The sequence below is a fragment of the Scardinius erythrophthalmus genome, assembly GCF_964197995.2.
Source record: "Scardinius erythrophthalmus genome assembly, chromosome: 14".
Classification (NCBI taxonomy): Eukaryota; Metazoa; Chordata; class Actinopteri; order Cypriniformes; family Leuciscidae; genus Scardinius; species Scardinius erythrophthalmus.
In genome coordinates, this window is record NC_138234.1 from 13,791,344 (window position 1) to 13,807,179 (window position 15,836).

The 15,836-nt window shown below is 34.7% G+C and overlaps 1 protein-coding gene across 2 annotated transcripts in view; it reads right to left on the minus strand.

Annotated features, from left to right (window-relative positions):
• LOC308701673 (uncharacterized protein) overlaps window positions 1-12,801 on the minus strand; it is a 28,862-nt gene extending 16,061 nt beyond the window's left edge. The window contains exons 1-4 of one of the 2 annotated variants that reach the window (XM_081384050.1): window positions 12,493-12,801; window positions 3,582-3,908; window positions 985-1,149; window positions 292-321 (exon numbers count right to left, since the gene is read on the minus strand). In XM_081384050.1, the coding sequence (XP_081240176.1) occupies window positions 292-321; window positions 985-1,149; window positions 3,582-3,908; window positions 12,493-12,538 (568 nt within the window). In that variant the 5' untranslated portion in view covers window positions 12,539-12,801. Of the gene's footprint in view, window positions 1-291; window positions 322-984; window positions 1,150-3,581; window positions 3,909-9,669; window positions 9,781-12,492 lie in introns of those variants that run through there. The other variant, XM_081384051.1, reaches the window with a different exon arrangement.
• Between the last annotated feature and the right edge of the window lie 3,035 nt (window positions 12,802-15,836).

Genomic DNA, 15,836 nt, shown 5'->3' on the forward strand with positions numbered 1-15,836 from the left:
GGATGTTAACATGCTCTGCCTCTAGAAACACAAACAGGCACAATCAAACAGTCTTAATGTAGGTGTGGTTAATTTTGCATTCTATAACAGAAATTCAGTAATTAGTATATTAATATCATACAACTCAATATTGGACAATCACATGCTTCATTGATTATTGCACTAAACTAATCAGAAACAGAACATGTGGTAAAAAGATGTAGAAATGCTGAATATGAAAACTACATTAGTCAGAAAATAACTGTCAGAAAATAATCAAATGTTTCTCGCTGTATCAGGTTTAATACTTACACGTTTCTGATATCTGTTTAGATAACACATCTTCTTGTCAGTCAGCACATAGAAACAGAGAAAATGGGAGATAATATTGAGCAGATGTCAATAACACTGGAGAACTGAGAAGATATGGTTTGATTTTTCATCTTATTTGTTCATCAACACAATTTTTGAACTCACTTGATAGCTTTATGTGCAGTTTAAGAGGTTATTTGCTGAAAATATTCCACTTTGTTGCAACGATTAAATATTATTCTTCACACTCAAACTTTTGTTGTGATTCACTATAAAACATGTGACAACCAATGCAATTTACCATGAAAATTACTTATTTTCCTTTTTGACAGAAATGGTTTCTATCAACTATCGTGGCATTAAAGATTTTTTTCTTGAACAATCCCTTTAAGTATGGATGATGAACAACTCAAACTAATGACCAGATAAGAGGTGATAGATTCACTGACTCACAAGACATATCAGTGTCATTTACACAACAACACTCTCAATATCATTCTCTTAGTTTTCAAATACATCTGTGAGGAGCTAGGCAGTCCAGATCAAATTCAAAATGGCCAAAAAAGACAGCAGGATTATGATTTTAGGCCAACTTGTGCAATCACAATCACAAGTAGCAGAACTTGTGGTAAAACAAATATATATAACTACTGACTTTGGAAAATCTCTTGTTGTATGAGTTGTTATACTTACCCAATAAAGGGTTTGGAGAACAGATTATGTGGCGATAGTAAAAAACACCAGCAGCTGCAACTGCAAACACCAGCAGCAGAACAACAACTATTCCTGCTTTAGCACCTGAAGACAGACCTGGATCACCTGGAGATGGATCTTCATCATCTGGAGACAGAGGTGGTGCTTTAATGAGAAAGAGAGACAGTCAGTAACAAACACTATAAACATCATCACTATATAACCTGAGTGAAGATCTGGTAAGTAGATCTTTATGTTAATGATAGTTAATTAATTACATGTAAACATTAAAATCAATTAATTACATGTAAACATTAAAATCAGCTGTGATAATATTCAGAACAATATGAGAGTAATATTGTGAACCTAAAATTCTGTAACAATGTCGAACACATTATATGTAATATCCGTTGGCTGCACTTGCAGTTTTATTCCATTTCATCTGTGAAACAAAAATAATTCCTTCTTTTTTAACACTATGCAAGCGGCTGTGGCTATGATCATGGTGAATATATTTTATAGTTATTGAGAAATAAATAAGTTTTAGTTTATAAAAATTAAACAATAATATTTATGAATTATTTTTTCTAAAAACCTTAAGACCACATTTTTGTTTGCTTGGTTGAATTTTTTTCAAACGCATCCACAGAATAAAACAAGTTCCTCAGAGCAAAAGAAGCATTACAGTCCAGTAAAATATGTTTAAAGACAGTTGGTTCTTTCTGACAAGATGAACACTGGGGGATTTTCACCTACTTACTTACTTACTACTTACCAGGCATGAAAACAGGTCAGGGGTAAAAAAGGTGAGAAGGCGGCATACCCAGCCCCCCCCCCCCCCCCCCCCCCCCGCGTGACAGTTAACACGAACAGATGAAATTAGTACAAATTTGTCATTTATTAATAGAATTGAACTATACTCCACAGTGATGAACACCCCCCCAAAAAACATGTAAGCTGCATTGACATAGTATTAGGCTACCAGTGTTTCTCACAGGATTTTTGGATCACTGTGATGAGTGGACCTCTGCCACTCTAGGGGGGTTCGGGGGCATGCTCCCCCGTAAGAAAATTTTGTGCTTTTTAAATGTTAAATTCATCAATCTGGTGCAAATTAAACAAAGAAAAATTCAAAACTCTTTTAGTTACAGTGTCTGTCTACATTACTACTACAATAATAGTTATAATATTAATCCCATGATAGTAATAGCCATATATTGTAAAACAAATGCACTGAAAAATAAAGGAAACTTTCATAATTAGTTTTGTACTAATTTCTATACTAACTTAATCAAGAAAAAAACCAATGGGCCGCTGATCTACTCATTTCATCGGGTGTCAGAGAAAAAAAACTATTTACTACTACTATTTATCACGCATTAAAAATGCCCCAAACCAGTCGTCTGTATGATAATCTGAAACAAGGACTGTCCTGCTTCACTTCACAGATGCTGAGTGAAAGGAGAATTATAGAATGAAAGGATACTCATTTATATGACACTTTATTCATCACGAGAACAGCTCGTTCAGCTCGTCATACGTCGTCCTTTCAGTTTCGGTTTTCAATCGATCAAGTTTTTTCACGTTCTCTCGATAAACCACCCCTTTCAATCCAATCGAAATTATTTGTAATAGAGCTGACACTGTGAGTTTTTAACGGGTAATGTTAAAGACCTACTTGTTATTAATGTTTTTATGAAATATCTCTAGTGAATGCATTATCATATCACCGTATTATTTACCGCCATGCGAGCCACAAATTAAAGCTTGGCGAGCCACTTGAGGCTCGCGAGCCGCGCAATGAATAACACTGCACTAACTGTTACTTGTTTCCTGCTCGCTCAGCGCTCACGGCGCCCGCGCCCGCTCGCGATATTATCTCGCCCACTTCTATGTCAAAATGTAAAAATAATGACATTGGCAACATCGCTGTCTGTATCTGACAGGACAGTTAACATTGTAAGCTAACTTACCTCAGGCTTGCTTTCCGACGTGCGGTTCTATGTTCGGCAGTGTGTCCAGTTGTCAGACTCGCGGTGTAAAAGACTTTGAAAACATTTCTGCCCGTTACTCTGACTCGTATTGGCTGTCATGTTTCGGCATTAGGAATGATGATTGTTTTTTAAAGCTGCGAAGTTTATGGTAACTTTATAGGGGATAAATGCTGGCCTCGACCTCGACCCCCCACCCCCCCCACCCCCATTCAATATTTTCTCATCGGATCTGCACAAATCACGTAGGTGACCCTTTTAGGTTTTAAAACGGCGAATTTCGCCGAAAGGTGAGGAGTTTTCATGCCTGCTTACTTAACTTACTATTTTCACCTGATTTTTTGATTGATGTGCAAGTCTGTAATTGTGTGTAAATGACTTGATCTCAGTGATTATTCAAATGAAATGCATGTCTTGTCCCAACATCAAGATTTATTTCAGGTAATTTGTTGTTTAAGCACTGATCCCATTCTGACTGCCATTTATTTTGGTATATGCATTAATTGTTGGTTTTAGATCTGTGAAAGGTATAGAGTATTTTACTGGTTCTGTAGAAATGTCTCTATTGAAAACTACTTATTCAAAAAATAATAAATGTGTCCTCACCAGAGACAGTAACACTGAATGTCATACGTAAGGTCCCAGAGTTTTGGCTGATCTTTAATTTATACAGTCCAGAGTCATTGATTCTCATGTTGTTGATGGTCAGAGATCCATTCTGATGATCCAGCTGCAGTCTGTCTCTGAATCTCTCAGTGTGATGGGGATAAGAGATCTCCTTTAGATTGAGTTGAGCAATGACTGGACCATCTCCAAACCACCACAGTATATCATTAATTCCCTGTATTTTAGTAGGATCAGGGTTTAGAGTGACAGAATCTCCCTCCATCACTGACACTGTCTTCACTTCATCTGCTTCAGCACTAAACACTCCTGCAAAACAAACAGAAACAGTTTCTCAGAGATTAGCCCTAACTCATATAACACTGCTGCTGATATTAGTGAACAGTTTTAACAGATCATTTAGTCATGTCTTATAAGCAATGAATTATTCAGCTGTAAATGAAGAACAGACAGTCTTCCTTCCAAACTAATGTGAGAAAACACTCTTCATCTACAATCTACTGATGAACGAAATTTACATTTATTCATTCAGCTTTTATACAAAGCTAATTAAAATGATAAATTTACATTCAATAATACATTTAGCTGAGTGAATATGTGTAACTCATTACTGCCCAGATACAACAGCAATACCTTTAATATTAGTAGCATATCTGCAAAACTCAGAGTCTGATTGGAGAAACTAGATAGTGCAAAACAAATCACAATATTTTATATTGGGTTACACTGTAAAAAAGGGCATTAAAGAATCTTATAATATTAACATAAACATGAATATTTAGCGCAGATAAAACCAACCAGTAAAAACTTCACAGCACAACTATTCATGCTGCATTGCATGCTGGGTACCTTCACATATGCACTGTAGAAATAAGAGTATGATACTGTTTACAGTAATTTGTGTTAGTTACCCACAGTAAAACTAAGCTTTTTATAGAACAATTGTGAAAATTATTTGTAAACGTTATATATGATTACTTTGCAGTAATGCAATTTTTAACATAATCGTGAAAACTAATGTATATATCCTTCTGGGACCCAGGAATAGACTTGAATTTCTCTGACAGGATACATGTCACATGTCACATCCTGGGTGTCCTGTTAAGAGCACATTCAGGACTTTTCAGAGATACCAAATGTTTGGAGGTTTCACCCTGAAAACAACTTCTACTTGGTCTTTAAAAATGCCTGACATTAATTTAGTGATCAAATCTAGCACTCTTATGGAAATATGATAATATATTGTAATTGTAATTTAAATCGGACTAGCCTAATTTTCAAATTGTATTTAAATCAACATCTCAGGAAAATGTTATGGGGTTTCAAATCAAAAAATGTAACAGGACATTGATTTCATACGTGTCCACTGTAGAGGACATCAGGACTTAAATCATCTTTATCAGGCATTTTGGGAATCACAACAAGTGAATATGGAAATAAATTATACCACTGAATATTCCAATGAAATATTAGATATTATTATTAAAATGTTGCTAATTATTACTCCAATTATTTTATATTACACTTATTTTTTTTCATTAAATGTTGCTCCAAGAACACATTAATGTGCAAATTAGATACAGTGTATAGATGCATTGCACTGAATGTGAATATTAATTTATGGCCATTTTACCCACATATTGCATAAAGTAAAATGGTATTTTTAAAACAACTGAGTCAAGGGGCTTATACCATGAAGCCAGTTTAGGTGGCTACCCAGCTAGGCCTATGTTTCAGTTTAGTTTCCGCCAACCCTGGGTTTTAGGTAGCCTACTATGAAAGTAGCTTTGCTTTAATCGGAGTTCGTCGCCATGGTATCTTACGCTGCACGGCTAACCTGCTCCGGGGCAGGTTATGTTCTGGATTCAAGATCTCAGACTGAAGTTTGACCAATCAGCTGTGAGCAAAGTGACACGTCTGATGCGATAACGTCACTCCACCTGTTTCTGCTCCAAATTAAAGGTCACTACACAGCAAATGATTTTTAAAGACAAAATCGTCTGGCTTATAGTAATGCTAATTTAGAATAATGCATTTGTATGATTTAAATATTATTTATGTAATTATTATACCCTAAATCAATCACAGGTACAATTTTAGTTCATCTATTATTATGCAGAGTTTAAATGAATACATATATAAAGGTCATATAAATACGCTTTAGAATCAATAGATGAAGCTATAAAATTACTAGCCTACATGTTCAGTTCAGTTCTCTCTCTTTATCAACTGTATTTTTGGACATTAAGTTTATAAACTAACTTCACAAATTTTAATTGCACTGATATACAGTAGCGAGACTTTTACTTTTAGATGTCCTCTTATAGACAGCTATTTTCTTCTTGCTGTGTAAATTTGTTTAAATTCTTAATATTTTAATTATTTTATTTAATATGTGAATCACGCTGCTTCTCTCGCGAGAAATGAATCGCAGTTTCACTATTTCTCAGCCTGTGATTGGTTGTTCGCTACTGATGTCACATCTAAACTCCTAAACTCAGGATCAAAGCCTGAGTTGACGATCAGCATCATGGTACCAACAAAGCCTGGTTGGATTGGATTAGTTTTGTCAACTCGAAACTAATCCTGCAACCCTGAGTTTGTTCAACTACTATCATGGTACAGGCCCCTGGTGTCCACTACAGAGGATAGGCTATAGCATAACATGAATAAAAAAAAAATGAATAAAAAAAATAAAATTATTATATATATATAATATATATATATATATGGGCCGTTTATATATATATAAATCGATTCTCATTTTTATGAAACAATATCGATTCTTAAATCCCAAGAATCGATTAGTCATCCTGTTTTCAGTTGATGAATGAATGTAGGGATGCACCGATGTGAAAATTGTGGCCGATACCGATAACCGATATTAATATTGCTGTTATGGCCGATACCGATATTTACCGATGTCGATATCTCTGTATAGAAAACAAATTTTAATGATTATCAAATAAAGAGCTATTTTCCAAAACACTTTTTTTTTTTTTTTTTTACTTTAGAAATGACTGATATTGGGCACCTTTACCTGTATGCAAAATATGTCACACATACGAAACATGCATTATATTGCATTGCATATAATGTGTGCTGGTCAACTTGTCTAAAATTAAGAAACCCTTAGAAAACAGAAAAAAAAAACAGGAACATTGTGTACAATTAAGATAGGCTACTTAATTTATTATTCCAATAACCAAATATGACACTAAATACCACAGGGAAAAGGGCTTCTATTTGTGACGTGCTGTCTTTGCCTTTGAACATTGCACATTTTAAACAGGACAGGCATTAGCTGAATAAATGTTAGCCAATACAAACATTTATAGAAAACAGTTGACAATTAATAGACAGGAGTCCAATAATAGCATAACGAATCACTTATTCTAAAAATAATAACAAGGCTATAAGACGAATCCGACATATGGGCTGTGTTAACAGTAAAACGTCCGTCATTTAACGAATTTTAAAACACGGATGGATAATACAAAATGCTTTCTGACATTTTGATAGAAAAAAAAACAAGCAAGAACAAAATTTAAACTTAGCCCGTCAATTTTTCATTTTACAATTATCTTCTCTCTCTGTGTGCGCGCGTCCGTGTTTGTGAGGGAGAGCTCGCGCAGCACTGATACAACGGTAGCCTACTTTTTAATCCATAAGTAACGAACGCGCTAGTTTTCATACAAAATAAATATGTAACATAATTAGGTAGGCTACTTTAGTTATTATAAACACAATAACGTAACACATGAAGGCTACGTTTCTCAACACTGAGAATGAATAAATAAACGCCTGTTTCTCCACTCGCGCTTATCAGTAATCCACAAATCACACGTGCTGTCACTTTTGAGAAAAATCTAATTCGAACGGGTATCAAATATCATGCAATATATTCAAATATCTACGAGTCAAAAAACGATCAATCAAAAATGTTTCATGAAGAGGGAAAAAACATAACTGCGTTAACAATGTTACTGACGGGACAGTTCTCTGTTACGCACGTCTGAAAGCAGCACTAAAAGACAGCTTTAAAACTTTCACAGAGACCTCAAACAGAAAGCACAAAGCCTGTCTTTAAATTTAATTTCGTTTTGTATTAATTGTATCTTAATTTTGATCAATGTTTCATCCAAAATAAATAAGAAGTAAATAATAGAAAATATTATTTAAGGACATGGAGGCGACGGCGCGTGAACTGAAGCGTGTCTCAAATGAACCGAAACCTACCTGCCGTAGTTCACAGACCTAAGACATATATAGAAAGCTTGAAACATCTATTTTTAAACAGAACAATTCAAAACGAAAGAAAACAGACTGTTCTCTGCTTATGTCATCTGTATGAAGTGTGTATTTCTCTCAGGTGCATTCACTACTGCTAAGATCGCGAGTCAGCATCGTCAACTTCATCTTCAACTTCACACGTCAAATATCGGCCTGTTCACATCGGCCATATTTTGACATCGGAACGATACCGATGTGTAAAAAAAATGACCATATCGGCCGATATTATATCGGCGGCCGATATATGTGCACCCCTAAATGAATGGATCATTGTTGCGCTACTTGCGCACATCCCATCCAATAAATCGCAATAATCTTTGTGCTTTGTTATTACCCAGCAAACATCGGTCCGACGGCAACGTCGTGTCCCTGGCCAAAAATAGTCGCGGTAGGACGGCATAAATCAGTAAAAATATGTAACACAGAACATTTCCTAAAAATGCATTTAGATACATTTGTATATGACTACAGTTCTCTGGGATTGCATGTATATTTGTTATTTTGACTTTTAGCTATTGTAGTTCATTATATAGTGTATCGGGTGCGAGGACGTTACCTGGCGACGTCTTTTACACGTGCATTTATAGTCCATCATGACCCTCTACGAAATCCTTGTGAAATATGCAAAAGCTGTGCTTAATCCTTGCATGGTTAATACTGCAATAATTCATTTAATTGCCCAAATAGTTTTTAAGAGGTTGTGAAGACGTCCACTGACGTCCTTTACACGTCTAGTCAAGGCTGTGAATACACGTCCACTGACGTCTTTTACACGTCTAGTCAAGCAAGACAGAAAAAAAAACCCCAGGAATTATATGAAATACGATTTGTATACAAAGTAAATATATTTACTTTATCTTGTTTAAATAAATTATAATCACAAAGTGCCCAGTGTGGTTAAGTGATTGCAAAGCCACTGCATTTTAGTCATTATTTCAACCTTTTGTACCTGATGTATTCGTTGTTATTTTTTTATGGAATATATGCATACATGTAAAACAGAAATATATCCGGTCACCATTTATGTCTGAGTTGGATGTAATCATAGACAGTATGGATGTAATTGCCAAAACTGTGCTGCCAAGATGTAACACAAAATCTCGCGACATTACAAAATCCCGCGATAGGTTATCTCGCGTTCTCCCCATAGACTCTGGAACAATGAAGTCTGAACAACCACGAGGAGAGGAGGAATTGAGGCGCGTGTTCTATCCATCCATATTATTAGAAATCTACTGTTGGGTACGTACATTTTGTATTATTAGCCTAACGTGCTAGAGTTTTACTTGTTTGACATGAATGAACCGAAAGAAATTATGCCCACATTGTCAACTGAAATTGGCTAACTGAGTTTGGCTAAAATTAGCTAGTAGGCTAAAAGTTACTTTGAACTTATACAACCATATATAAAGTTTAATGATACAGTCAAAGTTATTACTGTAACTTATTAATGTAGTCTTTTGAGAGTTTCTAAAGTAAATTATCTGAAATAGAATGAAATGTTTAGCTGGATTTGAACATGTATGTTTTCAGTAACTGCTTTAAAAATATTTTGTAATTTTAAAATTGCTAAACATGTCTATTCAGGGGACATCCCAGCCCACCTGTCTTTATCAGAAATGTCCTGTTCACTTTCTCACTGTTACACACCTAGTTAAGGGTCTTTCTCAAGGGCACCACAGTGGTATTGAAGAGGCAGGGGACAAACTGATCTAACACCAATTTAAAGCACAACATCTTTTATACAATAAAATAAAATGTAATGCATGTTGATTACCTTTTTCTAATGTTTCATTCATGATTCATTCATCTTGTTCCATGTTTTTTTAAATTTAGCTGTAGATCATAAAAATATTTTGAAAATAAGTGCATGTCATTTACCTCAAATTTTTAATTTTATTTATTTTAAAAATAAATATATTATCTTCCCTTAGATGCTGTGAAGAGGTGGAGCCCAGATGCTACAGACACTGAAATTGATGCAGCAATGGCAGAACACCTGAAACACACTCCAGGAAGAGCTGGGGGTGGTGGATACAAAAAATGAGCAAAACAATGTGTTTAAGGGATAGTTCACCCAAAAATGAAAATTGTCATCATTTACTCAACCTCATGTTTCAAACCTGTATACCTTTCTATGCTAAACACAAAGATATTTAGAAGAATGTTTGTAACCAAGCAGATGTCGCTTCCCATTTATAATCATTTTTTCTCCAACAATGGTAGTCAGTGGATGCTCTATTTGCTTGGTTACAAACATTCTTCAAAATATCTTATTTTGTGTTCAGCAGAAGAAAGAAACTCATACAGGTTTGGAATTTGGTGAGTAAATTACATAATTTTAATTTTTGGGTGAACTATCTTTATATAATAATTCAGTATTTTGCTATTGGTATTTAGTTTGGTTAACAAATTGAGAGCTTAGAATTATAAGGTTCTATCTCCGTTTATTGTAGTTTATTGAGGATCAAAGTTTTTAAACTCGGTTTATGTTTTGTGAGATGGAACCTTTTATTTTATTAATAACTAACAAAATATTTTTTTTTTACAAAAATAACACCACACAGGCATTAATAAACACCTAATGAATCAGATTGTCAAAAACTCAATTTCGACCAAAAGTGGAGATAGAACCTTATAATTCTAAGCTCACGAAATGTTAAACATTGAAAAAAATATAGAGAAATTTTGGCTGTTCAAGATCAATAAAATGTTGTGCTTAATCAGAACATGCTTCTTTTTTGCTTATGTCCACAAATAATGTGTTATTGTTTTTGATGAACACGTGATTAAAACGTTTTATTGACGTTCAGGTCTGACTGGACCAATTTTGGACCTTTTTAGAACCTTTGTCAAGATGTGTAAACCTCAAGACTTGATTGTCTTTCACGATGTTACACAATAGGTCTGTGATTATTTTATATGCAGGCTTATACACTTAAATTATGCAGCAACACATTTAAACACATGACGACGCATTTAGACGTCCAGGGACGCGCAGAAGAGACGTGGAATTCACAGCCAGAAAAGACGTCGGTTCAACTTCCATTTTGGAACTATTTTTCAACCATGACGGGACGTCTCTGACGGACGTCTTTTCAACGGTCATTAAACGTCCAAATGTTTGCTGGGTATTGATATGAAACAAAGTCTTAGATTTCAAATTACGTCCATTTTCATACGAAATTCAAAAACATAAACCGTTTTGGCGCGGTGGCGTGAGATCGCTCTGGCGCAGCTCACCTCAAGAGAAGCAACGGAAGCAACTCTTCCGCCTTAATAACACCAGTTACAGCGCGAAATAAACATGAATGAGCATCTGAAAGTGTGTTAAAAGATAGAGTACAACTTATAGAAGTCCGTATCATGTCTCATGGAATCGCTCAATCAGTGTTTCAACCGTGGAAAGACGTTAGTAAACAATGTCATGTAACGTCACATTTATCTCAGAAAAAACATATCCACTGACCATAAACTCGTTAGTCAGCTAGGAAAGTTAACTCTAGAGAGGAGCATTTTGTTAAATATATGAACCATATTATATATTCATTATAATTTTTAATGTTCTTCAATATTTAATGCATGTTTGAATAAATCTGGAAAGTTTTTTTATGACAGCCATCATTTTAAATTGTATATAATTTCATATAACTTTATTATTATAAAAATAAATAAAGTGTATTTTAAGTGTTTGTATACAAATCAGTTAATTTTTACCTTCAATATTAGGCTAATGAAGCCTATAGGCTAGCCTACCACTGACTCCCATAATTTACAGCATTAGTTAAGAGATTTGTTTTCCTTGAGAAAATTTGCAATGTATTGTACCTGATATCCAAAATAATCGATATTGAATCGAATCGTAATCGAATTGCAAGCTTGTGAATCGAAATCGAATCGAATTGTGAAATTTGTGTCAATACCCAGCCCTAATATATATATATATATATATATATATATATATATATATATATATATATATATATATATATATATATACCATTTGATTATAAACAATGTGATGAGATTTAAAAAAAGAATTTTTTCAAATAATATTTTTTTTCCTGAGTCTCAACAGGTCAGAAATCCACAAAAACTATGCATGAATGCTTGATTTGTTGTTGCCACCAGGGCTAGACTGTCATTTTGGCCAAGACTGGCCCACTACATATGATAAAACAAAAAAAATTCGCGCTATTTCTCTGCACAATCCTTGCGTGACAAACACTTATTTGGCCACAATTGTTATTATTATGATAAAAGAAACGTTAAAGTATCACACAGACATACCTTTGCTATTACCAGAAAAAAAAACTAACACTGACTTGTTTTGACCAATGCATTACACTGGCACTAACCCAGCGTCACCAATTAGCCTAAGCAATACAAAACGAATGGGCCGCCGATGTACGAGTTTTATGGGCCGTTAAGCCTTGACCCACCGGGCATTTGCAGTATGCCAGATTACCAGTCCGACTGTCCAGGCATGGTTGCCACCCCTTATAGTCCACTTGCCAAACTATAACGTTATAATTCCGCCACTGAAACACTCAAATACGTCTACGTCAAAGTAAAAACTGAAATTAAGTCATACACTTACCGCACAGTAGTAATAAAAACAAAACGGGATTTAAAGTGCTCTTCATACTGTTGTAGATTCCAGATCCAAAATCTGATTTCGATGGAAATTAATAAATAATCCACGTAGTGTTATCACCCACCAGACTGACAGCGACGACTGTTAACAAAACCCACTAAACCGAGAGATTTTAAAACCGAATGTGACTTTCTATTGAATTAATTAATGATTTGCAACGAAAGAAAAACCGCAAGTTATCACATTCACAGACGCTGGAGTCTTCTTCTTCTTCTTCTTCTTCTTCTTCTTCTTCTTCTAATGGAGTTTTATGGCCGTTGCAAAACAACTTTTTGTGCATTACCGCCACCAACTAGACTGGAGTGTGAAGCACTAATAATCGTGTAGATAATGTTCTTTGGGGTTTCTCTCTCATTCTTGATTTCCATTTGAATTTCATTTGAATAAGTCAATTATTGGCATTGGAAATATCCACGGTGGTATACTGGATATTATAACAGTTGGGCTAGCATCACAATCTGCAATACTTCTTGTGCTTCCCTGTGAACACTCCATCCCAAGATTTTAATGTTTTTGTTCCCATGTTCCCAGCATTCTTCTATCACTCCCTTTTCTGGATAACTCTCTTTATGACCTTTTATATTAACCAATAATTCAGTCTTATTTTAGGCCTACGAAGGTTTAAAGGAGCTACACCAACTTCTAGGGTGATATCAGCTAAATTGGGCCACTTTTTGGTAAATGGTTTGGGACAATAATACAATACCATATATGCCTTTTCCATGTGTTTTTATGATTAATAATCACTGTTTTTGTTCATTTTGTGTTGAAATTATGTAATAAAATATAATTATTTAGGCCCTACAGTTCTTGAAACATCAGCTGTGCCAACTTTTTTTGCATGAGCAGTTTCAGATAAAATGGGCCAGTCAAACTGCAAAGGGAAATAGTAATGTATCATCAATTTTAATTTTAAAACACAATTGTGTTCATAGCGACATAACATTTAAAATGCATTAAACAAACATATTCATATGTGCCATAAAAAAAACATTTTGGGTGCAAACCCACATATTCAAATGTGCAATTAAAAAAGTCAATTTTGGAACAGCATAGATCAGTACTGATGTCAGTGGTGTGTGTGTGTGTGTGTGTGTGTGTGTGTGACTATATAACTATTTAATTAAAAATATACTATATTTGGGGTTGCTTTACATATATCTATGTAAATATATACCTTAGATGCATTAAGCAGGGTTAGAAGATGTAGAAAGATGCCACGAAAACAGTGAGCATTAGCTGTTAAATTGTAACATATTTAAAGATGAGTTTAGCAAAGGATGATGATGTATCAATATGTGTGTGCGTGTGTGTGTGTGTGTGTATATATATATATATATATATATATATATATATATATATATATATATATATATATATATATATATATATATATATATAATGATGGGACATTAATGGAAACGTGACTATTATAATATTTATTATTTAATTAAATATAGTTATTTAGTTACACAGACACACCCTCACACACACACTCACACACATGCACTTAATCACATGTTTGTGTGTGTTTGTGAGTGACACAGATGATGGCCCATTTTAGCTGAAACCATGCGGCCCATTTTACCTCAGTGGGTTAAGGTAAATTGGGCCGCCAAGAAAAACATAATGTTTTCAAAAAATATGTTCATATACCAAACTAACAGTATTATTTCTGATTGAGGCCATCAAGACAGATATTATGCATAGGTTTTTTATGTGCATGTTTGTTTTTTTATAGATTTATCGTCCTTATAATAGTTTAGTTAGATTTGGTATGCCAGGCTACTTACCATGCAGCTTTCTGGTGCAGTCTTGATTTGAATAACTGCCCCGCCCACCACAGCAACCATAAACCAGTTAAATCACCTGTTACTTGTCAAATACAGTCATGACAACAGTTTGAAATCCTTTGCAGTCATTGGCTCTAAATTCCAGAGGGGCTGGGTCCCCCAAACCTTAAATGGCCCATTATACCTGATGGCCCATTTTACCTGATATCACCCCACCTGTAAAGCTACAATGGGAGATGTTCTGAACGCACCACGGCATATTCTTAAAGCTTGGTTTTGTATTTCTTCAATCTTTTTAAGTATAGTTTCGGTTGCAAATCCGTAAATTATACTTCCATAATCCAAATTTGATCTGATTAATATATTCTTTTCAACGAAAATCTACAAGTTCCCAATCAAGCCCTGATAAACATCTTAAAATATTTACTCCTATTTTAGATTTTTTTTTTTTTTTTTTTTTTTACATTTGCATGTGGTTCCATACACCGAGATATTTGACACTGAAACTTGCTCCAGATCCATGCAGGAGTTTTCTTCTTCTTCTTTGTAACGGCGGATCGCAAAGTTACTTACCGCCCTCTGCTGTTTCTTCTTCCTCTTCTTCTTCTTCTGTTGTTTATATGGCGGTTGGCAAACCAACTGTAAGGTGCATTTTCTGCAACCTACTGAAATAAGTATGGAGCAGTAGGCTACCTGCTTTCCTTTAGTCACTGAACTAACTTTAATCGTTCTCTATTATATGCTGTACATTCCAGCAATGTATCCACATTTATCACAATTAGTTTCATGTTTCCTTATTTTATATAAACTTTGATTTAATTTTGTATAATCTCGTCATTATCACATCCTTTTTAGTGCTATCAACAGTTCTTCTTTCCACCCCCATATTTCTGTATAGGCCTACTGATGCCTTCCTCATATTTCATAGTGCCATATCCTCTGCAGCCTCTTTTTCACTTCAGTTCCCATCAACCCCTTCATTTCCTGTTTACTCATCTGCACTCTGATGTTGATCTCAGTATCCTTAACAACTCCTTTGCCAGTGTATCATTCGCCTTTACTCCGACATGAACTGGAAGGGCTGGAACCCACAAACAACTCACCCTTACACCTAAGTGCTTTATGCCCTATCATTTCTCTAATGTTTCACATAAAATATCTTGTCTTGCTGAGGATGTTCCACTTGCTAAACTTTCCAGAGCTGATTGTGATTCTGTTCATCTGCTGTTTGCGCAGACCAAATAATTAAATTTCTCTGTTTTTCAAAGGTTTTAAATACAGAATATAAAAACATAGGTAAAAAGAAAAGAAATAATGAGAGAGTTTGATGAAAATATTTTGCATCCACACTATAGATTTTATGAAGCTGCTTTGTGTGTATGAGACGTGAAGTGTGCATAACTTGCACAAGAGAATGTGGGTACACTTTATTTACATGTCCTTGTTACATGTTACATGTATTTACCATAGTAATAACAGTAAAGTATGCATAGT